A 27,678-nucleotide genomic window follows, 5' to 3' on the forward strand; every position below is an offset into this window, starting at 1 on the left:
TGGAGCAAAAGTACTTTATGGAATGCAAATTGCAATGTTTTACAGTAAAATCGCTTTAATCCGGCTGGCGCTGAACGCATAGTGTCCGATCCCAGCATCCAACCAGAACGCAGAAACCATCACTTCCGGGCTTCTCATCTGACGCTTCATGATTTTGGACCCTTTTTTTTTTCATTTTGTGCTTTTGGAAACATTGCTGTCAGATTAAGAGAATGAGGCGCCATTACAAGGAGCGGATGGTTGACGGTTCTGTGTATCCGAGGCCGGTATCACTCCAGTGTAATACGGGCATATTGTTCTGCCCCTCATTATAGCCACACATGCTGTCCCAAATGTGGATTTAATAAACTGTACTAGCCATTCTATAGGGCAGGGATGCCCAACAATGCATGTATGATAGCGTCCTACTAAACCGGATGACTATGGGATTCCATTCCAGCAGCTCTGGATCGTCTCACATGCTTTGCAATTAAAACCCCCACTAATGTCGGAAACCCACCATTCACCAAATGACCATTCTAAAATGAACCTATATTGCAGCAAACCGTGAACAATTATTTAGAGACTCTCTTCCAAAGAGAGGAAAAGTCTGGACAGATGAGCGAGTGGGCCAAGAAACATGAAATGTGTCACCTCTATCACCCGGGGAGTGCATTAACCTGGGTCCCCTGTGCCAGGCCCACTCTTTATTGTCAAGCAGAGAAGAGGCCATACAAGTAGCCAGCCTATTCTAAGTGCTGCATATGTAGCCCGTCCTCCATACTACCATGTACAGAGCTGTTCATGGTGATTGACGAACAGTAGTTTTTAACAGAAATGTAATGGGGTTGTCCAGCTGTAAATTATTGAAAGGCTATCCACATGATAGGCCATTAAAGGTACAACAATGGGACTTACTGCTCAGGACCTCCTTAGTTTGCTTCCTGCAGAAATAGTCTCAGTGCATGAATGCAAACAGCTCCGTTCCCACAGCAGAGGTGAGGCTTGGTATTGCAAAGTTCCCACTGAAGTGAATAGAACCTTTGTCCTGTAATACCACGCCAGACCACTGCACTGGGAACGGAGCTGTCTGCTTCCTGCAGAAATCAGCTCAGTGCTGGAACGCAGGCAGTTCTTCAAAGAGGATCCCGGTTGGCGGTACACCACTGAGTTACTATTGATGATCCATCCTGAACAAAGGCCATCAATTGTTTACAACTGGACAACCCTCTTATTTCCCTCATCTGGGCTTCTATAACTGCATCATGATTTTGGTAATGAGTGGACGCTTCAGTGTCATTACAATGAATGGAGAACCAAAAATCTCATTGCGTTTCACCCAACCCCATTTTGCCCTCTCTTCTGTGTATAAATATCCTTTTCCGATTTACTCTCTTAACCTGTGATACAAATAAATAAAAAATAAAACTCTAAAGTAGAAGCTACTTCACAACAAGCTGCCATGGATTATCACGTGCATGTGTGATCGGAGCAGCGGCAAAGAATGACGCCTTTTGGAGGATGCAGCCCGTCCATGCATCACCCAGACAGTAAATAAGATGTTAGTTGTGTAATAGTTAAAGGGGTCGTGCAAAGACATAGGGAATAGGAAATAACTTCATGATCAGTGGGAGTCCAACCACCGGGACCCCCACCGATCACTAGAATGGGGGTCTGTTCAGTCTCCAAGTGGACGGAGTGGAGGTCAACTTGTAAATCTCCAGCACTGTCAATGAAATGAATGGAGCAGCGGCACGCCTACACGACCTCGGCTCCATTTTGACTGGACCCTATTGTTGGGATCCCACCAGTTGAACCCCCACAATCAAAGTTTTTCCCTATCCCTCTAAAGACGCTGTCTAGGATTTAAAAAAAACCTCAGCTTTCTATCATACATACTTTTTCGAAGGTTACGTGTCCAACTACTGCAGCTGAGCCAGATTTACTGCAATACCGCTAAACTGCAATACCAGATGCAACGCATTGATGGGTTTGGCACGGTTTCCGGGAAAAAAAAACAACAAAACAGCCATGCAGTCATGTTTTTCCAATCCGGCACAAGCCCTTTGATTTCCCCTGTGGTGGTGCTATAGAAGAACTCAACACATACTACCAAATTCCCCTACAGAGTTTACCCGATTGCTGGAGGTACCGCACCCTCTGTCAGGGGGCTGTTCTAACAAAAAGTTCAAAGCAGACAATGACTTACATCATATGCACTTAAGAATATCCCATTTTTCTTACATTTTAGATAAAGGTAAATACCAACATCATCCTATAGAATTATGAACGCCGGTACAACCCAACTTTCCATGATCAGAGTGGGGTGTCTAGATTTACCGTAACACTTGGGTATATTCGCTCCCCATTATCTATAAGCTGGAACTTAAACAGGCTTTTCTTGGATTAGAGTTAAAAATCGCTTCAAGTATGAAGAGTGTTAAAAACTGCATGCTCCATGTCAATATGGCCCCCAGGCGGGGATCTTGGAGCCCACGCTGATTGGATGTGCTTGTTCTACATACTATACCTATAGATGTGCTGTGTACTGGCGGTATGGACAGTCCATACAGAAGAACTTGGTAAGAAAGGATATAACAAACACGGGACTTTTTGACCATCTGTCTTTATAACTTAGTTAAACTTTACTTCTGGGGGGCTGTGTGTGTTGGCTTCAGTGTGGGACAGCTGACTTCTCTTAATATATATGATCCAGGGCAGACTCGCCACCTCGCCAGCTGGTGTATGGTTGGGTACCAGTCATTTCCTCATGCCCAGTGAAGTAACAGAAACGTACCACCATTTGAAAAGCAGCAAAATCACAAGTAACATCCACCAGGAAAAGAAAAAAAAAAAAGTTAAAAAGGACCAAAAGCACTTTTCATTCACAATAGAAGACAAGAGTAGAAGAGAACTTCATGGCAACTGTTTAGAATTAAAAAGGTTAGGGCAAGAGAGTCCGCTCATATTCTGCCAAGTCTATGAAGGAAAATATCGTCGAACTGAGCAGAGCATCCCGAATGTTCATCGACCTCCACTCTCCATGTGCGGGGGGGCACTCGTCAAACAATCCCTTTCATGTTTTGGCCCCATGTGGTCCCCGAGGTGAGGAAGGATACAGTGCAGTCTCCAGCACGAGGTCTTGAGAATATGGCAGGTTAAAAAGACCCTTTAGGTCGGCAGAGTTGTAAAGAATTTCCCAAACAGTTTACTCACATCAATGTGGAATGTGGATAACAAGAAGAAAAAGTTCTCCAAGGCTCTGCTCCACCGGGGCCATGTGCTCCTACATAAAATAATGCCTGAAAACCCATATACAAAATACAGCTCGTTACAAGGGGAGCACGGTGCTGGCTCATTTTCTTTTTTTGTTTCCACTTTTCTGTACAAAAGGATTCAAGAAATGCACAGGAGCAAGTTGGGGGGCGCTCTGGGTTGGGGGGGATCCTACTCTTTCCTCCGAATGTCTTTTGCCAAATGTACAAAGCGGCCTGGTCTTCTCCTGGTCGAAGGCTCACACGTCGGTGGAGTAGTACAGAGTGTTCCTCTTCAGCTCCGAGAAACTGATTGGGGGATGCTGCAGGTAATAAAGGAGAACCTGGACCTGGGGAAGAAACATAACAAGCTATTGAATAATTGCATCAGGATATTATATCATTGGCCTATGTTACATGGCCTGTTAGAAGGTCCGACATTGACTTGCAGGAGAGCTGCCTTCTGTTAGGTGGCGCTGCCAAGGCATTGGACCATGGCCAATTTGCATACCAAATTTTCTAGAGGCGCATGCATGGCCTTATAAGTGTCCTCACACCTACCAAGTGCTCTCAAGGAGGAGAAACTGTACCCTTCCCGACCCACATCGTACACCTCTCACTCAGCCAGAAACCTGCTGTACACTAATGAGGGGTAAAACCCCCCAAACAGTCCGTCCGTACATCATTAGCTTTTCCCTCTGGAAAAGACTCTGACGTATATTCCCAGTTGTTGTTACAAGGCTTTTTAAAAAGTTGGACATTTACTTGCAAGCACGCAACTTCTAATAGATGGCGCTCTAGAGGCATTGTTCAATTTCCCATTAGCATACTATAGTTTACATATAAAATTAAAGGGGTTTTCCACGTAGCGCTGGCTATTACGCCAGGGTAGGACTGTAAGCCACTGCTCCGACCGGCGCAGCTTTCACGGATTTCAGTAAGAGCTTCCACTCTGTCCCCCAGTGTATACGGCACCGACAGCCGGCACTGCCTGGAAAACCCCTTTAATCTACTTAAAACGCTAATTAACTTTGTAAATACATTGCATTAATTATTTTGATGGGATTCTCAGCAAAGACGTTGGGAGTGCATTTGTTGTTAAGCTGAGGTGCAATACCACACACAACCTGTCGGCAGGTGTGGCGCTGTGCCGCATCCAAGGACCTGTGTTAGAAGTCAAGAGGTTCAGAGGAAGACCCCATGCTTACCTGTGCCATAACATCATGTGACCAGATATCCGATGCCAGATTTGTGTGAGCTTTGCTTTCCACTTCAGAGGGTCTTAGTAATGTAGGACCAAAGACGGTCGCCAAGTTATGGAGTGACATCTTGTTGATTGGCTCTTTCTCTGCAACCCTAGACAATAAGAGAAAAATGTTGGAATGACAAACGTCAGCAGCGCACGAGTATGAAACCCAATTACTTTCCTATGCGCTCATACTGGTAGCTTCATCCAGACATTCTGGCTTGGGAGCGCATGTTTATGAGGCAACTAGATGACTCAAACACGGGTTTTCCTTTTCAATCTTAATGTAAAAATGTTTTTGTAGTGGGCATAGAAACAGCAGCAAGTAACCACGGTCCGATTGTCTTTTTAAAGCTACAGTAACACCGGACATTGCGGTAATTAAAGGGATGTTCCAGGGAGAATAGTAATCCTCAGGATAGGTCATCAATAGTTGATCGGCTGGGGTCCATCGCTTGGAACCCCGACCGATCAGCTGAGTGAGTGCATGCTCAGCGCTGACCTCTGTGTAGTGGCCGGCGCTTGTAACTGCATGCTGGGGTCTCATTTAAATCAACGTGAGCCGTACCTGCAGTTACAAGCGCCAGCCACTACACAGAGGTCGGTGTAAAGACCTCCGCAGCTTCAGCTCTGACCTCTGTGTATTTGCGGAGGTGACAGTATGCACCTGCACAGCTGATTGGTTGGGGTCCCAAGCGACGGACCCTGGCCGATCAACTATTCTCCCTGGAAAACCCCTTGAAGTAGTATACACTAATCCTCCATAACATTTTACCTTACAGCGTACTTGCACTTTCAGAAAAAGCTGTTGTGTGTCTACATGAGAAATATCATTATTTCTGGCCATCATATGACTTGTAGCCTGCCTTTTTGGGGCAGTTTTACCCTCTGCAGGCTGCATATCTAATTCTCAAGTTTTCCCTGAGCTGGAGGGTGTAGATAACTGCTATGTCGTCTCCTGTACACTGTGAATAGAACGTAGAGGAGACCCTGCTCCCCTATCCCATCATGCACCAAGAACAGCCAGCAGCAGCATGGAGGACGTTATACAGCACTACTGAGCAGTATAAAGCGGATTTCAGTAGCTGTGAGATAGCAGCACTTACTATTAGCTGCAGCAGCCTCTGTATCTCTCTCATAGACTTCTATGGGCACTAACCCTCCAAATCCTTCTAGGCACGGGTCACCCAGTATGATTGCATCAATTAAGTATATCACAACTCTATTTGTCAGAGTAAATTTCTATCAAACATTCACCTCCAAGATTTCTGTATTCTCTCTTTTTCCAGACCTTCCTCTGGAAGGCTGGGTGTCTCAGGGGGTGATTTCTATTGGGAATCGTTATAAACCAAGTCACAGGAGATCCTTTCTTAGGTATACAAAATGAGTTTGGTCTGTCTAAGGGAGACTTTTACAAATCTTTCCATATCAGAAATGCATTATCCAGGCTAAGTATATCTGGCCATATATTCCCTCAACTTGCGTTTAGATTGTATAACAACCCATACCCAACTTCAGGTGGAATCTCAGGTTCTTATGACTCTACGTTAGCAGATTGTCAAACAGAGAGGTCGGAGTGGAAATCAATGGCAGCCGTGCCTGCAGTTACAAGCGCCAGCCACTACATGGAGGTCGGCCCGAGGCTTTCGCTCTGACCCGTGTGTTATTGCAGCGCTGACAGCATGTGCTGAGCCATGACCCCCGGCTGATCAACTAATGATGACCTATCCTGAGGATAGCTCATTAATAGCATTTAACTGAAAAACCCCTATAAGGGGATGTGACTTGCACATATGGTGGCACTGCCCGAAGATTTAGGGTTTTTGACTTAAGATCTTAAAGGTTATTTCTAGAGATGAGCGAGCATACTCGCTAAGGGCAATTGCTCGATCGAGCATTGCCCTTAGCGAGTACCTGCCCGCTCGGGAGCAAAGATTCGGCTGCTGGCGGCGGGCGGGGAAGAGCGGGGAGGAACGAGGAGGAGATCTCTCTCTCCCTCTCCCCCCCCCCCCCTGCTACCCCCCTGCTCATGGCCGCAACTCACCTCTCACCCGAAACGGCAGCCGAACCTTTTCTTCCGAGCGGGGGGATACTCGTTAAGTCCAAAGCTCGATCAAGCAATTGTCCTTAGCGAGTATGCTCGCTCATCTCTAGCTATTTCCAATATGTCTTTGGGCCTTTGTTCTCTTGGTGGTAATGATAATTCCCCAATTTGCAAAAACAGTAGTAAGTCACATAATAATTGCTGCACATTTTAACATTGCCAAATAGTGGAAACTCCCCTAGTCTCCATCTATTACGGAAACCCTGCGGTTTGTAAAGAACTCATTCCTGATGGAACAGTTGTACGCTAGAAGATTCTGTGGCTCTATTACTATAATGCTTCTCAGGGTAATCCCGCTCTTCTAGGTTAAATTAATAATGTCAATACGCCAATTGATGATTTCAGTAACAATCATCCCCCCCGCTTCCCCCCGGGGTGCGGTTCTGGTCGGCTCTGGCACGTCTGCTTAGAAATCTGCACCATATAATTTTTTCAACTAGTAGGAGACATTAATAAATAGCCGCATCATATAGAAGTGTAAAGAGGCTAAAACAGCAGCTAAATAAAACAAAATTACCAGAAAATTGCACAAGTAATGCAAAGAACAACCCGGCGAGCAGCTTTGTTGTGGCCAAAATATCCCTCAGAGGCACAAGAGCCATATTACAGGAAACATGACTCACTCCCACAACACCAAATACAAGGAGGTTCTTTGACAATTCTATTTGCTCAGGTAATTACAAACAGGTAATTGTGTGAAATTCCCCAACTTCCCTTCCCACTGTATTCCCGAGCGTCTCCTCCCTCAGCCCCATCCCTCGTTTTTTATATCTGTAAGTTGGACAATCATCCGTAATAATAGTCTTCTGCCATCATATTTGCCATTACCCTTGGGCAGCCGCATGGTATTGTATCATGTACCTTGTAGTGTAGGGGTATAAAACACATTTTCACAGAGGGCCACATTAGGCTTATGGTTGCCTTCAAAGGGTCAATTGTAATCGTATAGTTAGGGCTCGTTCACATGAGCATATCTACACAGCACTGACTAGAACCCACTGATTTCGATTGGTTTGTTCACATAAGTGTATTTCTTCACACCATGTGCAGTCACATGAAAAAATACACAGCATGACCTATTTTGGTGTGTATTATGCACCGCAATAGGCCGATTGCGCTTTCCACTTGCAGATGAAAAATCGCAGCATGCTTTATTTTACTGCGGTTTCCACATGGACAGCTTCCATTGAAGTCAATGGAGGCCGACCAACCCACTGCCCGTCTGCATTTGGCATTGCGGACGGGCCGCGGATTCCACAGGAAGAGCAGGAGATTTAAAAAAATGCGTACTGCGCATGTGCGCCCGCACACATCCGCAGTACAGAAGACACAAACAGGTACGCAGGGTCGCCGGTCAGGGACACAGACGGATTCCGTGCGGGATTTCCCATGCGGAATCAGCATGTGCCATGGGCATGAGGTCCTGCTAGAAAAAGCATGCAGACTGATTAAATCTTACAAGTAGGCAGTCTACCTAGTTTTCTAAAAAGAAATGCCCCAAGACATCACCGGATGAATGTAAAACAGAGAAGCTGCAGCGTCAAGTGCTTCTCTCAAGCTTGGCATGACCTGGCACCACAATACCATGTTGATTGCAGGAAACCGCAAAGGACGTTGATTATTTATTAACCCGACAGTACAAACCATTATAAGAGTGTGTGTTCTGTGCTGGAATGATAACATGTTCTACAGATATAAAAGCCCCCTTCCTGCCAAGACACTTGCAGCACATTGCACATTCCCACCGACGCACACTGTCCCGTCTTAAGGTTCTGCCACACATGATCTGAGATGAGAAAAACAGCTGCTGGATTTCCCCTCCCCTCATCTTCCCATCATCCCTGGTCCCCCTCCAAGGAGCAGATGTGGGAGCTGGCAAGTACCCGTCTCTCAGATGGAAAACTTGACTTTCCATCTGCACTCTTGGCCTGGTTCTCATACGAGAGGAACTTAAAGAAGATTTGTAACCAAGGAACAATTTGTGACCCACGATGATTTTCTGTGTTCCAGTCCCGATCGTTACCTGGATGGAACTTCGGCTCATTCTATGTACAGTCAGCTCAATGTAGGCAGAGGAAATTGTGGGGATTAAGTACTATGAAGTGCAAACCATCCAGCCAATTATGGCATTAATTATACTGAAGAGCGCCCGTCCTGGGGATTTATTACCTTCAGTACGATGCGTGGTAGAAAGTAACCGAAGACTCTTCATGAGTTCCAGAACTATAACTGAAGACCATTTCTGTCTGGATATGATGGAAAGCAGCAAGTTGCCAAAATCCAGACAACATGACGGCATGTTAATTTAGAGGCTGTATACACTTGTGCACTCTTTCTTTTTTTTTTATTCAGTATGTCTTTGGAATTGAAGACTTATTGTAATCGGTTTTCATTAAAAATGCCTGTTTGGTTTCTATGCTTGTATTGTTTACCAAGGTTCTACAGACGGGAAGACTAAAATCTTAGCACATTCTGTCAGTCCAAGTAAACTGACAGCTCCACCCCTAGCTTGCTTCCCTATTGTGAACCTGCGCTCACTGCCTTTCCACTGAGCTACAACAGAGGCCCATATGATAGTGATGGGGTTTAGTTGAGGAGACCAGGAGGAAAGAGAGCAGAGAAAGCTACTATTACAATGGGCTGCAATTCACTCCAGGTACATTTTTCTGCTCCTATCAGAAGTGAGGGGGAACAGACCAGTAACTACTCAGAGAAAGGTAGAGATAGCTGTGTAGTATTGAGTGGGTGTGATTATGCTACACAGCCTCGGAGAAGGGAGGAGGAGCTGAGCTTATGTACAACCATGAGAGAGATCAGTACTGGGAACACTCCATAGCCAGAAACGTGAATGTTATGAGATAGCCTCATACTTGCTTTTCACTTTCTAAATGCATCAGAAGGAAAACTCAATGCAAAAAAACCCCAGAAAAGTGCATCATTTTTTTCAGCAGGGAGTTAAATATATACGTATTCATTTTTCACGCATAAAAGGTTTTCATAGTCTTTAAAGGAATCACAATGATAATAATAATTGCAATTTTAGGTGCTTACTGAGCCCGTGTTTCATCTGGTTACCTTTTTAAGTGCTGAAGCAAGAAAAGGAAGGTCATAAGATTGGGCTCGGGCAGGGAGCGCAGAAGGTGCATCATACAGTTTTCCTTGGCAGCTGGATCAGACAGAGCTGTAACCATAGAAACACAAGCGGATTAGAAGTCACAAGCGGCGCACAATTAACCAGAGGATAAATCCAACAATGGAGCTTTGTAAACAGCTGTACAACAGCCCATCAAGATGCAAATATTTCCAGGCCCAGCTCTAGGAATGGCTGGGCTTTGATGCATATACATGTGCATGTACCCTGGTATAACCCCATTTGATATAAAAGTACCATACTGAAGAAAAAAACTTAAACAATATGAAATAGAATATTTGAATGCCTCTCTGTCGCTTTCCCCAAGAATTGCCCACAATCCTGTAGAAGAGCCGCCACTAGCACTTCTTCATTGGGTGCATCTCATAGGAAGGTGGTACCAACCAATTGGAAATACTAGTGTGGAACATTATGGTAAATAGAGCCAGTAAAATACTATAAAGAAGTTTCTATCAAGTTTGGTGAATTTACGTTTTACCCCTTTCATCCCACGTCGAAGTTTTAAAAAAGTTTTTTCTATACTTTATATAGTACATTGAGTGCTACCATTGAAAAATACACCTTGCTCTGCAAAAAAAACACGCCCTCAGATGGCTATAGCGATGAAAAAACAAAAAAAAGTTGTATTTTTCTGAAAGCAGGAAGGAGAAAATGAAAAAAATGGCCACATCCTTATTAAGGGATTAAACCTGCTCAGTGTGTAGGAAAAACAAAAAGTGTCCTGCTTCCTTCACCCAATCCCCTGCCGCTCACCGATTCCTCGTGCAGGGACGTAGACACTGAAAGCAGGGAGATCAGAGATCAGCAGCCGCCGCTAGCCACAATCTCACTTCCGCCAAAGATCAGCAGCAGCAGTCACATTATTAGGACATTATCCCTGCTGCAGCAGGAAGTGGAGAATAGTCAGGGCGGGGCACCGTCCAGGTGGGAGTGGTTAGGTGATATATGAGTTTTTTCAATACATGGAGCAGGTTTTAAAAAAAATTGGGGACTGGATAGCCCCTCTAAAAGAAGTCATGGTGGAAATGAAGAGCACAAGGATTTGGCCATTCCAATATATAGCGGCAGTTTTCCATGAGCGTAGTAGGGGCACATTTCTACATCTATATTATGGCTGCAAATCCCAGACTATGATCAATCTAACAGCATCATCAAGACCTACAGTAGGATACTGTTACTTAAGGTGATCAGACCAGGATTTGCAGCCGTAATACATGAACAGAGATGCATCCACAAGACGCTCGTACGAACCTGGACAACAACATGTGTGCGGCGGAATTTTTTAAATCAGGCTCAGTTGTTGAACAGTTGAAGGACTTACATAGACTTCGTATAGCAGCCACTAAATCTTAGACTAAATATGTCAAGAAATCTCTAACTGACTATACTGTATTAGTTCAACTGTAATAGAACGAAGAATGGAGACGTACCAATGCCTTCCATGAATGCCAGATACAGCTTGTCCGTAAGGAGAGGTTCTGGGAGCTCCCGGAAGTACAGCTTTAATGTTCCAGCGATGGCATTGATGTCCATGTCACTGAGCATCATCAAGATGTCTTTACTATCTAAGAAAAGGAGCGAGAGAAGCCCCGTATGATGAAAACATTCACATGAACCCGTGTTATATTATACATGTAGTCAACTTACTGGCATCAAACGCAGCCTTCAAGGCCTGGATATCAGTGGCCACTCCAGATATTCTATAAATCCCGACCTCCTCAATGCCACGTTTCTCCACCTCCTCTATACATTGACGGACTATGTATGGCACCTTGGATCTTTCCCGCCTGGCAGAAGAGACAGAAATGTGCCCATCAGTAATGAACTTGGCTTACTGGTCTTACAAGAAAGGAGTCTTAAGGTCCTTTTACACGGCCTGATAAGTATGCTCAGTGATGTAAAACACGTGCATTTTTTACATGGTTCTTTAAAAAAGTGCATTTTTGGTACATTTTTAAACAGAGAAAAATGCTGCCATGTAAGGCTGCTATTACACAAGCCCTAGCGGCCAACACTCACATTTTCCTGAAAGTTGCTGGGCTGGACCTGTAAGTGCAGCCCAGCAATCAATACTGTTATATGACCGTTAATGTGCTCCTGTAATAGCACTCTAATATCCGTCTATAATAGATAATAGAGCTAATTGCCAGGCTGCATCGTGCTTGCAGGTTCAGCCGGGCAATCGCCGGGGAAATGTAAGCGCTTGTGTAATTGCACCCTAAGGCCTCATTAACATAGGCGACAAAGTCGCGTTGCTACAAATCACATGTATGTGAAGCCCATGCTTTCCTATGGGTTACTTCACACATGCGATGTTTTGTAGCATGCTACAATCCGACCCAAAAACCTTGTGGGTCCGGCGATATGTCCGCAACTCATGAGGTTTTGTAGCCCATGTTTCTCTATGGAGCCTTCCTTTCTGTTGCATTGCATGGCATGCAAACGTGGTTTTCGTGCGGTGCGATGCAACTTTGACAGTAGGAAATCCTGTCAAAGCCCTAATCTAAGCCCTAGCTGCAGGGAAAAAAATAAAAAAAACAGTATACATCACCTTAGAAGCGCTGTCAGCCCGGCCGCATCTTCTCCCCGGGTCCCGGCATGGTTTCTCTTTATCATCTTCTGGCTGGGGATTGAAAAATCCCCGCCTCCTGGAAGCGCTAGCTGTGATTGGCTGACGCTCAGCCAATCACAGCCAGCGATCAATGAAGCATTCACAGCCATTCATTGAGTGCTGGCTGTGATTGAGTAAGTGTCAGCCAATCACAGCCAGAGCTTCCAGGAGGTGGGGATTTTTCAATTCCCGTCCAGAAGAGAAGACGACGACCAGTGCTGGGGACCTGGGGAGAAGATGCAGCGGAGCCACGGACAGCGCTTCTAGGGGATATATAAGTTATATTTTTTTTTCTTCAGGTACGGCTTATTTTCAGGGCAGGGCTTATATTTCAAGCCCCACACCCGAAAATCCTCGCATGTGGTGCTACAAAGTCGTGCGACTTTGTAGCACCACGAGACTCTCTAGTGCTACAAAGTCGCGGTATCACCGCAAGAAACCACAGCAATATAGCACGGACCAGAGATGTGATATTGCTGCGATTTTCTCGTGGTGATGCAGTGTCGCCCGTGTGAACGAGGCTTTATGCTCAGAGTTGTTGTGCTACTTGGTGAAAGTCAACTGACACATTTAGTTTTAATGAGTGCTTGGTAAATCTAAGGCTATATTCAAGGTGATTTCATTGTGCTAGTTTTGTGCATTGCGTTATGCCCAAAACTCGCACAGAAACACAACCCGTTATTTGCAATCGGTATATTTATATGTGTGATTACGTGCTGCGAGACAGAAAGCTGAAGGCGATTCTATTCTTCTGTGATTCTGCAGAAAATTTGCCAATTGTTTTCTATGGGTGAGTAAAAAAGAAAATTGCACCACCCTTGTATGCAGATTACATTTTCACGCGACTGTGATGCAATTTTTTTATTTTCACTAATGAATAACATGTGATCTTCATTTTTTCAAAATGCATCACACTCGCGGGCAAACATTCATGTTTTGCAAGTGCGATATTGGTCAGAGAAACTCAACCGATCTCGCGCTCGCCCTTGTAAATATAGGCTAAAAGCGAGGACGTTATCGGCGGTCTGTACTTACTTTGTTACCACGCTGATTTTAACTCCAAAAACTCCCGTCTGCTTTTTAGAGGGCGTCCTTTTCAAGCTCATATCCCGGCTGCTAAACTTCATGGAAAACTCCACTTTTATCTGTAGATATAAAAAAAAAATATAACCACTTTCTTTGGGTCACGTTAGATCTAAATAGTAGGATTTATGTACCAGCCATAGGTCATCATCTATGGCAGGTGTAGAAATGAGCTAATGTAGGAAGGAGGAAGGGACAGGTGTCATGTCTTCTGTGCATGATGGCAGTGACGATTCTATGATGGACCGGTGGTCTGATATACCAAGCAACCATTTTTGACAACGAGAACACCGCTGCAGACTGCACTACTCTTGTCAAAAATATGAGAAAGCTTGACGGAATCCGCAAACATAGAAGTGAACAGAGCCGAACATTACAGACCAGTGTGATGAACCCCTCTGGAAGCACAACCACTTGCCAGCTGAAAGAAGTGACTGAACTCAACTATTGTGGCACTTTGAACTACTTCAGACCAAACTAATTTTTTTTCAGAAATTCGGTGAACCAGCCAAACTGAACTTTTGAGAAGTTCAGTCTGCTATGCTCATCATTGATAGCAGATCGTCAGGGGTTTCAATACCCCCACTAATCAGCAGTTTGCCTATGCAACTATGCTGCTGGACAGAACCTTGTGTACCAGAAATATACAGCTCTGTATATTGTGCAGTGTCCCGGAATGGTACTAAAGGCTCAGCTCTATTCAAGTAAATGGAACTGAACCTGCAGTACTTTCCACCTACTGCACAGTATACGGAGCTGTATGCTTCCGGCACACCGTGGCTCCGACTAACAGCTGATCGTCAGGGGTGCCATATGTCAGACCCTCACCAATATGCTATCGATGACCTATTCTAAATGGTAAGTCATCAATAGGTTAAACCTAGAAAACCCCTTAAGTGGGATATGTGGCCACAATAAAGCATTTATGGTTTGGGGATGAGGAAGAATCTATGATTTTATGGAATCTTGGTGATACATTTTCATCAACTAACAGAGATTGGACTGAGCGCTCGAATATTAAAATATTTGGCATGTTTTCCAAGGCAAACACTCCAAGTCTGGGGAATTTTCAAGACAAATACTTGATAGTGTAATGGCTTAGTAAATGATTAACACAGTGTGACAAGTACTCAGATATGGAATGGAAACGATAAAAATAAGTCCTCAGTGCAGGTTTTTTTGCAACATCCAAAAAGAGAGATACGAAGCGAGAACAACAACAAATAGAAAATCAGACAACCTGGAGGCAAACCCCACACAGCAAACATACAAACTCCATGCAGATGTTGTACTTGGTTGGGATGAAAACCAGGACACACCGTGCTATCCTGCCTCACAACATATGGAATAAAGCTGCACAAATCCCTATGGCAGTCTTAAAATGAGCATACAGTTGAGAGAAAAATCACCGGAAATGTCAGGTGACGAACGGCTGCAATATTAACGCAAATGATCATTTGTGATGGCAGACATCTGTCTGTCAGTAATGCAACATGCTAGGCTGTCTGGCAGCAGCTACAATTGCATGCATGTGGCGTGATCACCTGAATCCAGGTGATCATGCCATTTTGTGCAAACCATAGAATGGTATCAAATAGGTCAACTCGCCTCATTAACATCCCTTCATTCAGGTAGAAGCCCAAGTCACCACCTCTCCAAACCTGGAGGAAGCTGGATGTGGTCGTATGTCGTCCACCTTGTATGTAAACGCTACCACCCTCCTCCCGGTTTGGAGTGGTGGTGACCAGGGCTCCCGCGTTGAATGGGGAATGCAATGAGGTGAGTATAGACTTATTTCCTACCATCTCATGGCCATAGAATCATTGAGGTACTGTAGCTGGTTTGTATAAATGATCCCATGGACGGTGCTTTAAAGAGGAACTGCAATTGTAAAAACTCTTCATATGTCAGAGTGATAAGTCAAAAGTGTTGATCAGTGAGGGTCCTACTGCTGAGACCCCAATAATCGCTGAAATAAATGGGGTGCAGCGCCCCTTTAGCTATCATTGCTTGATGGCTCCTCTTGGCAGCTGAAACGGATGCTCCCCCACTCCTCCCGATTGTGGGCTCACTGCAGTGGAGAAGACTGAATGGAGCATGTATGGTGCCGCTTCGGTGGGACTGCCGGAGATAGCAAAGTACAAGCAATCATCTATTTCTGTCAGACCCACTGAAATAAGAGGAACTGCACATTCTCTACTGCCGCTCCATTCAATCTCCTCCTTACTACAGAAAGGGGGATATGTGGGTGTGTAGGGAGCCCACAGTGATGAGAAGAGGGGTATAAGAGATCCTTGATCTTGGTGAGGGTCTCAGCAGTGAGACCCCAACAAATCACGCTTATTAATGTGGATAAGTGATGAAAGACAAGATTAGAACAACCCCTTTAAGTGTATGGCAGCCTGTAATGGTGAGACCAATAAAGAATGCTAATCACTGTTACTCACCCCGTTCATCTCGATCACATCCATGTGCCAGTTCTTGCTCTGCACCGCTTGAGGATCCAACTATTAAAATGAAAAAATATACCATATAAGTCTTGGTGGCTTTACATAAGATTCCCATCATGTAGCACAGATAAATGCAACCACTTCAGAGCAAGAGAAAGATACATTAGTTTTATATAGTGTCAACATATTCCACAGTCCCTTAATTAGGCTGGCTGTCCACAGGCGATGCGGTATCCCGCCGCCGAATCTCTGCCGGTCAGCCCTATCTAATAGATAGGCTGGCCGCGGAGAATCGCAATGATTCTCCGCTCGTGGACAGGTGCCGGCGCTTTCCATAGCAATGCTCTGGGAAGTGTCGGCCGGCGAAATCACTGCCGTGGACAGGGGGCCTAACTCAAGGTAAAGTTACTGACCACTGTGGATGAGAGTACAAAGTGTAGGGGAGGAAACACTTGGAGGTAGTTATAGGGGGAGCAAGGAAAGGAGGAGGACACAGTGAAGAGCAAACTCTGTGCATGTGTTGCCCCTCGTCAGAGTGGACTTGTAAAAGCAGTAAATAGTGATCCACTGCACTAGTATACAGCAAAAATGCCAAGCCTATGGCCAAACTGCAATCACAAACAAAAACAATAAAAGCAAAAACACACGTGGCACATGAAGAAAAAGTGACGACTAAAAAGAACCTCTGTAAGAACATTTAATAAAAAAAGTGTTATCCAGGTGTTATACAACTATTTAAAAGTAGATCCAAATCGGTTAAAACAATAAAAGCAGTTCTTAGCCGGCCTTACCCACGGCGAACCAAAGTTGTGCCCTGAGGTCCTTCCGGTCTTTGTTGGAACGGTACCACGTGACTACACCAGCCAATCAGGAGCCGCAATGGTCACATGTTGTTCTCCTGGCATCACCGCTCAGAAGCTGGGAGCCACGACGCTGGGGGAACGGCACCTGACCTCTGCGGCCTCTGATTAGCTGCCACGTGGTAGCCATTCCAAAACAACCCTTTAATAATGCCCTATTGTCCATCTGCTAACATCTAGGTCACTGATTGTTTGCTGAAAAACACCAAAACAAGCAACTCCCAGAAAGAAGACATTAACAGGTGGCGTTCTTCCGAAAACGGCCACGTGTGAAACTACCCCAACACACCTTCATGTCTTGTTAGAGATGCCAATACCTTGAAGTTCTCCGACAATGCAAGGACATTAATGTGGACAATGGTGGGAGCCAGAAACCTTTACTAAAGGTAGAGCGAAGCGCCTTGTAATCTATTCTTACACCTACCAGAAAACTGCAAGTATTTCCCAAGAACTCCAGAGGAAATCTATTTCCATTCAATTATCCATGAGATAAACAGGCGAGAATCTGAAAGTTCAAGTTTCCATTAGAGTTGGGTCTACCAAACATTTTCTCATCTATTTATAATCCCTGGGAAACTCGGCCAGCCGTTTCCTGCTTGGCGGTTATTTTGCCCAGGGTTACAAAAAAAATCCCTCCATGTACACAAGTCATTATCTGCATATATCTGCAGTACAACCAACAGTCCCGGAGCAATGTACATGTAGCTATAAGGGCGGCTATAGGGGAAGGTCTCGTACCAGGACCACACATACAGCCGGACCACACATACAGCCGATGCATTGACCCACAGTAAGCAGACAAGGATGAGGATGTAGTGCTTGACTCTGCACCCCAAGCAGGTGCTTATATTAGCATTTCTACATGGGCTGACAAGTACTGCAACCCCCCTGGGAGACACATGTAGCAGACCCATTTTCTAGAAGCTTTATACCTTTTACCTATTGTACTACCAAAAGTATTTGGACACACCTATCAGTTGAATGGTTCATGTCTTATTAGCATGTCACGTGTCCTAAACCAGAGTCATAGTTTGTGGTGGGCACTGCAGACTATTAGCTACACAGGTTATGCTGCTGCACAGAAGCCGTCCATCTCGGAGCGCAATGCATCAACTTGTCTACAATGGTGCTTCGTCATTGAACAGTTGAACAATTGAAGAACGTTCTACAGAGTGACGAATTACACTACTCCATCTTTAAATTAGATAGACATATATAGGTGTGGAGAGTGCCTGGGAAACACCTTTTTCCTGAGTGTGTTGTGCCAATGGTTAAGTACGGCAAAGTTTCCGTTATGGTCTGGGGATGTGTTACGTGGCATGGTCTCGGTCTGTTGGTCGTAGTGACAAGAACCATGAACATGGAGGAGTACCGTGACATTCTAGACAATAATGTGCTGCTGACAATGAGGCAATACACTGAGAATGGTCAGCAATACTTCCAACAAGACAACGTGCCTTGTCACAAATCTAACGCTGTTTTACATTAGTTTTAGGATATGGATGCTCCATGATTGGACCGGCTGCACAGAGTCCATGAGACATGGTACTTGCAGATTGGACTGCACGGACTGGTTTCCTTTAAAGAAGTTGGTTCCTTCAATGGGTGCTGGTTGATAATGAAGTAAAATTCTGTAGAATTGACATGAGACGGGTAAGTCCAGCCCATGTCCTACAGTGAATGGTAGGTTGGACTTGGGCATCGTTACGTCACTCATATAAGTGGCACATCTGTTAACACAGTCCTAATACTGTACAAATAAAGTGCAAAATGTGGAATTTTATGCAATTGGCAAAATCATCAAAGAGGTTGTATACTACATCCACCAACATACAAGTCACACTTTACACCCCATCACAGCATTAGCACAAATTGCATGACTACCGTGAGCTCTACTGAGCAAAGACCCCATCATTTTGTTGGGCGCTAACCGGTACAGATTTCACCACATTCAATGTCCCGGTGTGAACCCATTGGAACATAGATCTAAAAGTGCTGTAAAACTGACCAAATGCTACCAAACAAGTCGGAGAGCCCATCCTATTGATGTAATTACAGGGAGTAACAGACCTGAATAACATTATCCTCTCCAGAGTCCGTCCAGCAAATAGTCCCGAGTGCCCCATCCAGAGCAACTTCAAAGGGATGCTTGCAAGACACTGGATAGAGAAGATTATGCATGCGCCACTAACAAGCTTGAGTAAGTGCAATTCAGCTGTAGGACGCTGATGAGTCTGCAGGTAGCGATCGTTAATGACCGGCAAGCGGACTCTCCATCACCTCTCTCCGAAGCCGCGCTGCACAATGGGGACCATTCAAGCTCAGAAGAGAGGGAAAGATTACTTTTAAGTAAATGACCGGCTGATGACAACATCCATTTATTTATCTAATAGCCAAATAGCAGATGTAATGGTGCATGAAACATCCGGCTTCATGGTATCCTACACTAGGGAAACACGTTGTCTATTGTGCACCACTACAGGCAATACTGCTGAAGGCTGGAGATTGTCTATAATCTTTCTCATTCTGTACGTGGTCATGCAAACAAGTATAGCAGCTGCCGGTTTTGTGAATAAAACGGTTTATCAGCAAAATTAAGTAGCCATTGAAAGGGTTGTCCCACTTCTAGCTGCAGGAAGCAGAAAGCGCCATACATTGCGTAGTGACCTTGCTTGGTACTGCAGGCTGAGTTCTATTGAAGTGAATGGAACTCAGCTTGCAATAGCAACCCTGGCCACTGTGCAATGTACGGTGCTGTCTGCTTCCTGCAGCGAGGCAACTAAAAAGAGATTCCCCGTCAAATCCGCAGTAAAATCCGCCTTGTGAACATAATTTTCCACCACATGTCTAGCAAGTACTAATTAGATTACTCAAGAGAATAAGAAAAAATTATCCTAAAACATTTCAAGAGTCTGAACTGGAAGACGCGACGAGCCGTGCTGCACGGGACTGGAGATGGTGATGTGGACAGGAGCGTGCACGGCACAATCTACATCCAACCAGTTACACTGACCTTGTTATTTAATCTCCAATATTACAAGCTTCATCCATGGAAACGGTTCCACCCAGCAACAACCTGAAGCCGATGCCCTCCGCATGTTTCCAATTACCCTGCCAGTTGTACGCACGATAAAAGGAAATACGGGGAAATGAGCAGACGCTGGATACCCAAATGTAATTGTGAAGAAGCACTGATCTTCTATTAACCCGATTGTGGAAGAGGCCATTTGTGAGGATACATTTACTGTAACCACATCTATGTGCGAAGGAAATAACATTACATAACGGACTGGCAGCCATTTGTCTGTATTAAGAAAACACTGCTCTACAGTTCCCGATGACTGCAGCAACAAGAGAATGTAGTCCTGGCAAGGACAGAGAGTACAAAACCACCTCTGTGGTAGGATTTATGCTCCGAGGGCTGATGATGAAATTGAAGGGAAGGATTACTATATTATTCTATAGGAATGAAGCTTATCCACAAGGCATCTAGGAGTCCTCAATTAGCAGAAGAAATATTGTACATTCATGCAGGCAGCTCTATGGAGATTGCACAATGCAGCTTACCACCCTGCAATAAAAGACAGAAGCAAGGTCTGCTCCAAGGGTAAAACAACCTGAACCCAAAAGGTGGATGTTCTATTGGTGTGACCAAAGTAAATCGATCTCCATCATAAAAGTACAGTTATAGATAAATGAGACATCCTTCAAGTTATCAGAAGTTTATAAAACATTTCTGGTCCTAATGTTCCGAAGTTATCGGACCTCCGCAAATACAAGCAGCACAGGACTGTAAAAGCCATTTAATGCCAAATATATTTAAACATTGTTGCAGTTCTTCTTTAACCCTTTCCAATCCAATTTGTATCCTGGTTTTCCTAGGGGGGCTTACTCTTTTTCTGCTGTTATACACCAGCGCTATCTGCTGGCTAAAGCCAGTACTGCATGAGGTGACACGTTGGATAGGCTTTGACAGCAGAGAGGCTGGCAATATACAGTAAGAGAACCCTGACAGATGTCTTCCAACATCGGAGCTGTACAGCCTTAAATCATAATGTCTTCAGATGTCAGACAGTGGATTGGAAAGGGTTAAGAATCAACAGTTCTCTATGGGCAGCTTAAAAACTTTTTGCCGTGGCTCGCCGAATCTAGACCATGCTGTTTTGCACTTTGAACTACATTCAATCTTCTGCTACGCTGGTCAGATGTAATTGCCGTCTTCGTTGTGTGGATCCAGAATCATTGCTGAAGTCCAACTGCATGCCCACAATATGTTTCGATTTTTCCATTGCTTGCATACAGGGTTTTGTTAAGGGGGTTGTCCAGGACTTTGCCATTGATCGGCAAGGGTCCGCTGCTGATCAACTGATAATGTGCCAGCTGTAGCTGCAGACATAGCTGGGAGCAGATAGCTCTGTCTGTAGTGCAGCTCCTGCTGTATTCATTCAGAGCTCCGTCTGCAATACCAACCATGTCGTTGCGCTACAGAGCGGTCTGCTTCCGGCTCTGTCCTCAATGACATCGAGCCAGCAAACAGTTGATTGGTGGGGATCATGTGCGGAGGACCCCAGACGATCACCCGAGGATAGGCATCAGTAGTGAAGTCCTTGACAACCCCTTTAAGACCCATTCACATGCATTGTACAGCGCTGGATTTTATTGTGTAGATTTCCCCACTCAAAATTTAGCAAACGTGTTATGTGATCACTCGGTGTTTAAAGGGCAGTCCCACAACAAGACGTCATGCCCTATCCACAGGATAGGAAATCACTTGCTGATAAATGGCGGTCCAATTACTGGGACTCCCACCTATCATAAGAATTTCCTCAAATGGAGCAATAGTCATGCATACACACCACTGCTCCGTTCATTTCAATAGGACTGCTGAAGATGGCATTCAAGCACTTGGCTCTTGGCTACCTCTGCCCGTCCAACTGGAAGGAATAGAGTGGTAGTGCACATGTGTGAGCAATGTTCTGTTCATATTGGGATCTTTAGGATCCCTGTCCCTGTGCTGGTGGGGTTCCAAGTGGTTGGACTCCAACTGATCAGATAGTTATCTCCTACTCTGTGATTAGGGTGGAACGTCTTTTCATGGGACAACACCTTGAAGCTAACCTTGCAGAAGCACCTAGACAGTATCAAGATGTATATGGATACACTTAACCATTTAGTATTTCATTAAAAATATGGATATCTGGCTACCATTTGCAAAGTGGCGACTTCCTCTATCTTCAACCTGGACTCCTCCAGCCTGTCTAATGGCGCTTTTACACGGGCCGATAACAAGGCCATATAAAGGGACCAACGATCAGTTTGCACGTTCATCGGGTAATCATCTGGTTTAAGCAAGCATAAAAAAAAACAACTCCAGGCTCAGCTGCACATCTCCCCATGTAAATGATCAATGACAGCTATGTGGGGATGAACAATCATATTAACGATTGGTCCCCATGGAGGAGTTAATCTGCCTATATATACAAAGGTAACGAATGCGGACTCACATGTTCACTGTTGGTCAGTGGTCGTTAGTATGGGCAGATACCATAGTCTGTCTATGTAGAAGGACCAATAGCCTGTTTTTAAACTAGAGCAGAAAGGAACCAAATACCTAGAGTCCATCTAGTAGACCCATTTGTAGGAAGTCTCCTCGACTTGGCCCAATTCGTAATTAAAGCATTAGGAGTGGTTTCACACCTGCGTTGGAGATTCTGGTTTCCTGCTCCGTTCGGGGAACAGGAAAGGAGAATTCCCATGGCCAAGCGGCTCCATATCTGGACGGAACCGAACAGTGCTCAACGGACCCTATTGACTGTAATGGGGTCCATCTGCTTTCCGCCCAGTTGCCCAGATTTTGGACAGAAGAATAAGCACCACATGCAGCCCTTTTCTTCCGGATCTGTGACAGAACCTGCGTCCGGAGGTTCCCACGCAGATATGAAACCGTTCTAATGCAATAATTTAATGTCTGCGTATATCATAGCGCTCACGGCATTAGCTTTTCAATTGCGGTCACAGCAGATCTGTACCTACACATGTATTTCGTTTTGTTAGGAGGTGCTATATTTTTTGGCATGCCTATGTACATAACTTATATATCCTCGATGTATACTTACAGCTACTTAGGAACAATAAGCAAATAACACAACCTGTAGAAAAACATGAACTCCAGATCAGGGCTTAACAAATACTCAAGAGTTCAGAATGTCAGAAAGTCAAATGGAAACATTATGTCTATTACACCAATTAAACCGAAGCAAGCACCCCAGGCGATGCTGACATGTCTCTGACAACTCCCCCAGGTCATCCCACTTCTCAAATATCCAGCAGATGGTTAAAGAACAGCCCTGGTGTCACAGAGAACACCACACGGGGGTCTCTTTCTATTGTGAGACTCACAGAATAGCACTTAGTCTACTTTTAGACAGACGTTAATGGTTTACAATAATTCTCGTCAGTGTGGCCGGCCCCGACAGCCTCCACTTGTTGGGATGTCATTAATAGCATCACTTTCCCTGCTTGCATACCAGCTCATCCTGAGTCATTAGACATGTGAGCACTTTCTTAGACATTCTCGAGTTCATTCCGTTACATTTCACCAGTTATTATCTGACTAAGGTCATAAACGTGAGTCTACGGGAAACCATCAGTCCATGAGTAAATGGTTACAATGCAGCCAGATAGACAAAGACGTAAATGTTACTGCCACTTTAGAAAATGAGTAATTAATTAGCGTCTACTACAACATGGGATCGGTGCAGGTAAATAACTGGTATCCACACTATACCTGCCCCAGATCAGGAGCGCTAAATGAAGTCAGATTCTTGGTAACCACTCTTCTATTGCCTCCTATATGGCTAAAACACAGGGTGTCTTAAAAGTAAGGAAACACCCATATAGTGAAAATGGTTTGGCAGATGATGATCCAATTTTAGACGCAAGCTGTGGAGGAAGAGAGAAACTCGTTAGGCCATGTTACCAGTATGGCGATCACTTTGAATGCCACCATCTTGGATTCAACTATTTGTTCTCTTGTTAAAATCAATATGATTGATGGAGTTACCCCAAGAAGAAAATCTGCACCAATTCAGCTATAAGTGAACCTACCTTTAAGGTATACAATACCCAGATGACCTGAGGTTCCAGAACCATGGAAGGTCTGGGTATTGTGGATGAACACAAATGCTAAAATGTGGGGGCATTACAAGCACCTAAATGTAGCCGTGATCTGTAACTGAATTCACCACTTCAATTAGAATTCAATTGAAGGAGTGAAATCTGTTACGGTTCAGCATCGAAGCCTGCAAGAATTCCGCTACATGAGAATGCACCTTTAAGGTGGACTTATGTCCCATTTAGAATGGACGAGAGTAGTCTAATTGACTGCACGAGCGCCGACGTCACCGCTAAGCTCGTGCAATACCACTCCATTCAGTTACATGGCACTACTGGAGGTAGGAAAGTGCTTGTACTCTACTATCTCTGAAAGTCTTATTAAAATGAATGGAGCTGCGGCACAGATGCTCAAAATCATTGGTGGCGCCCAGTGGTTGGACCTCCATTGATCAAATAGTTATCCCTAATCGACGGACAGGGAATACCTTCTTTTCATAGGACATCCCCTTTACAGATGCGGAGGTCCGCACCTCTGAACCCCAGCATTTACTTGTAGTCATAGTAGGAGCTCCCATTGTAATACGGTAACAGTAGTCCTTGAACCTAAATGGTAACATTACTGTGACAATATGAGATTCTCCATAACAAAGGATCAGTTGGCCGTCACAGTTGACAAGCTCATTGACTGTAATGTTCTTGTTAGCACATTCCTTGCTGTGTTATCAGTGGAAATTAGCTACAGCAGATTAATAGCACATTTATAGTGCACTGCAGGAAATCCTCTGGAAACCCTACAGCGGCTCTTGCTCTTGACACCCGCTTTATTTTCTGGCAAATGGAGTTCTGTGCAAGATGCAAGAGAGGGATAAGCACGGTGCAGTAGGTCACCCCACCGTGTCAGTCCAAAGTTAAAGTAGCATTCCGGTCAAAATGGTCTTTTGTATCCACAGGCAGGCGTTATAATGCAGGGAACCGTCATCGATACTTTTTTAAATGCCGCTTTCTCCCTAAAAAATTCTGCCTTTCTTCAAATTTCGTTGGGTTATGTGACTACGGTGACCTCCTGGGTGTTTCACGGTTTCTGTAGCAGTCGGGGGTCACCATTAGCTTGCACGACCCACTTCCGAATGCCTGCTTTCAGACGTCAGGAAACCGATTCCACAAGGTGGTGAACATCTTCCATACCCAACTCGACCCATGCCCGCTGTAGCAGCTCCGTCAGCTGGTGCACATTTTGCGGATAAGTGACGTCAGATCTTTCCTAAAGGTGTTCAATGGCATTATAGTCTGGTGAGTTTGAGGGCCGAAGCTGTGTGGGGAATTCAATGATGTGTTCCTCTAACCACAACCTAGTGATCCGAGGTCCATGACAAAGTGTTGTCCTGTTGAAATACAGTACTGTGGTGGAAGAAGACTTTCTGAAGATATGGATGCAGATGGTCAGCTAACAGGTCACTGTAGTGTTCACCATTCAAGGATTGTGAGGGTGACGAACCGTCCTAGGCCACTTCGGGAAAATGCTCCCAGACCATGACATTGCCACTATCGGCCTATTAAACCCCAATGGTGCACCCATAGGATATGGCTTTATGTAGTTTACACCCAGCCATCCGTATGGTTCAGCAGGAAATGGAACTTGACGCTCCAGACAACCTTCTGCCACGTGTCCAAGGTCCATTAACATCTTTCCCATGTGAAGTGTTGTTCGCGAGGACGCAAAGTCATTAGGGGCACTATTGTCGGCCTTTGGTTACTGAAACCTAGTGGATGCAAGATACACCACATGGTCATTATGGGAAATTTGTCTAACTCCCCTGCTGCTGTAGTGCTGGGTCAGCTGGTCCACTTTGGCACGTTGTAGCTGAGATGCTAGATGTGCCTCTAGGATCAACCAACGTGGCTTGCCGCTGTGTGATCTTCTTTTGGATGTCTGTCCATGAGTCAACCAGTCTTGGTAGCCTCTTGGTACTGTGGTTTGGAAACAGCCAACAAGTGTTGTGACCTTTCAAAAATACTGGCACCATTCTGGGCACTAACAATCTGCCCGCAGCCAAAGGCACTCAAGTCATCACCCATGACTGCCAAATGTTACCTTCTGTTGTGAAGATGTCAGCATCATATCTGAGAGCAGAATGGCACGTGCCCTTCACGCGGTACCGCATTACTGATCGCAAAACGTTACGCGCCAGCTGTGCCTAATGCAGTGATCGTTCAGTGTAGAACATAGAACATAGTCCCAATATTGCTGCGATGGAGAAATTCGGGGGGGGGGGGGGGGGCGGTAAAAATAAGGATGGAGAAAGACACATAAAATGCAAGAGGTTTACAAAACTACTTAGTCTAGGATTTATATGACCACCAAAAAAAAAATCACCGGAGTGCTAAAAATCACCTATTTATTACAATCCCCAAATTAATAATGCAGGAGATTTCCTCTTAGAATAAGAAACCAGACCAGGCTGAGTTGTCTTATAAAACCAGGAGGCTACAGTAGCCACCTCTACCTTCTTCAGCTGTTACCCATAACCAACGTCTGCATACCATATAACTATGCCAGGGATGCCCGATGTCTATGGCATTGTGTGAGCACACCCAGGCTTTCATGGAATGGGGTGACAGGCATAGTAGATCATATCACACATTCTCCTGACAGCTGCCGGGCGCACCAGCTGGCGGCCGCCTTCATCCGCAATGAAGTGAGTTATCTCCAGACACAAAGGCCATTTCTCCTGCCACAGTCATTTAGTGATTGGAGATTACTTCTGGGCAGTTCATCAATGGTGCAGCTCTGTGCACTTCCATCTGACTGCAGGCTGAATGCAATGTGATACCAGCGTATACGGCACATATTCATGAGCTACAGAATATACGCCTGATACCACAGTCACCATACAAGGCTGTGCTTGCCGTCTACATGCACAACGTCACAGTCATTTTTACAAGTCAATTGAGTTCCTTTATACTAAAATTCCAAAAAAACAAAAAAAGAAAAAAAGAGAAAAATCCCCAAACCATCACATTCATGTATTTTTATGAAACCTTACTGTGACATGACATCTACGCCCGGAGTCACAAGACAGACGTTGCTCTCTAGCCCCAGCCTGATACCATATGCACTATATGGACAGGAGTCACAGGACAAAAAAAAAGTTTCTCCCAGTCCCAACTTCCACCCATAAAAGAGGACCTAATGCTAAAGCTCTGTATGCGTTAAACGTGGTTTTAATGCTTTGATGTCTTAAGTCCCCCTCGCAGGACGCAGATGGTAACAATCTGCGCAACAGAGAACAGACTCCACAAAAGGATCAATGTGACCATGAGGAATGTGATATTACTGACCTGGACAGGAAGGAAAAAAAGATCTCAATGTAGCCAATTGCCCTATGTAACACTTGTAGCGACTGCCATCTACATTACGTTATAAGACAGCGCTGCTGTTACATTTGTAGCAAAATTCTGTTAAATGTGGAAGAGCTGAGTTTGCCAAAATACATAACGATATCAATATGTGTTCTAAATGTTGTTTCCGATGGAACTAGGACTATGCAAGAGTGAAATGACACTCAACTCTGCTACATTAGACGTCTTACACACTTCTATAAAATGGTCCATAATATGCAAAAATTGGAAAGCATGCATGATTACAAATAAAACGACTACAACGAACGCACTGGTAAGCCTGCCAGCACCGCCGGTGCCATCTGTGCGGCTCACCTAGTCAGCCACAGGAACGTATTCATCTACCGAAGCAGCAGGAACATCTGTACTTAAAAGATGGCTAATATTTTGGGGTCTGGGCTTCTTGAGGAAGAGAGATTCCAGAT

The 27,678-nt window shown here is 44.8% G+C and overlaps 1 protein-coding gene across 4 annotated transcripts in view; it reads right to left on the reverse strand.

The window, feature by feature from the left end:
- The window catches only part of ABR (ABR activator of RhoGEF and GTPase), a 361,360-nt gene continuing 333,682 nt past the window's right edge, over nt 1–27,678 (reverse strand). For all 4 annotated transcript variants that reach the window (XM_066599543.1, XM_066599544.1, XM_066599545.1 and 1 more), the window contains 7 exons: nt 15,876–15,935; nt 13,381–13,490; nt 11,382–11,521; nt 11,165–11,299; nt 9,659–9,764; nt 4,442–4,589; nt 1–3,583 (listed from right to left, as the gene is read on the reverse strand). In XM_066599543.1, the coding sequence (XP_066455640.1) occupies nt 3,494–3,583; nt 4,442–4,589; nt 9,659–9,764; nt 11,165–11,299; nt 11,382–11,521; nt 13,381–13,490; nt 15,876–15,935 (789 nt within the window). In that variant the 3' untranslated portion in view covers nt 1–3,493. The remainder of the gene's footprint in view (nt 3,584–4,441; nt 4,590–9,658; nt 9,765–11,164; nt 11,300–11,381; nt 11,522–13,380; nt 13,491–15,875; nt 15,936–27,678) is intronic.

Source organism: Eleutherodactylus coqui, chromosome 4 (genome assembly GCF_035609145.1).
Source record: "Eleutherodactylus coqui strain aEleCoq1 chromosome 4, aEleCoq1.hap1, whole genome shotgun sequence".
Taxonomy (NCBI): Eukaryota; Metazoa; Chordata; class Amphibia; order Anura; family Eleutherodactylidae; genus Eleutherodactylus; species Eleutherodactylus coqui.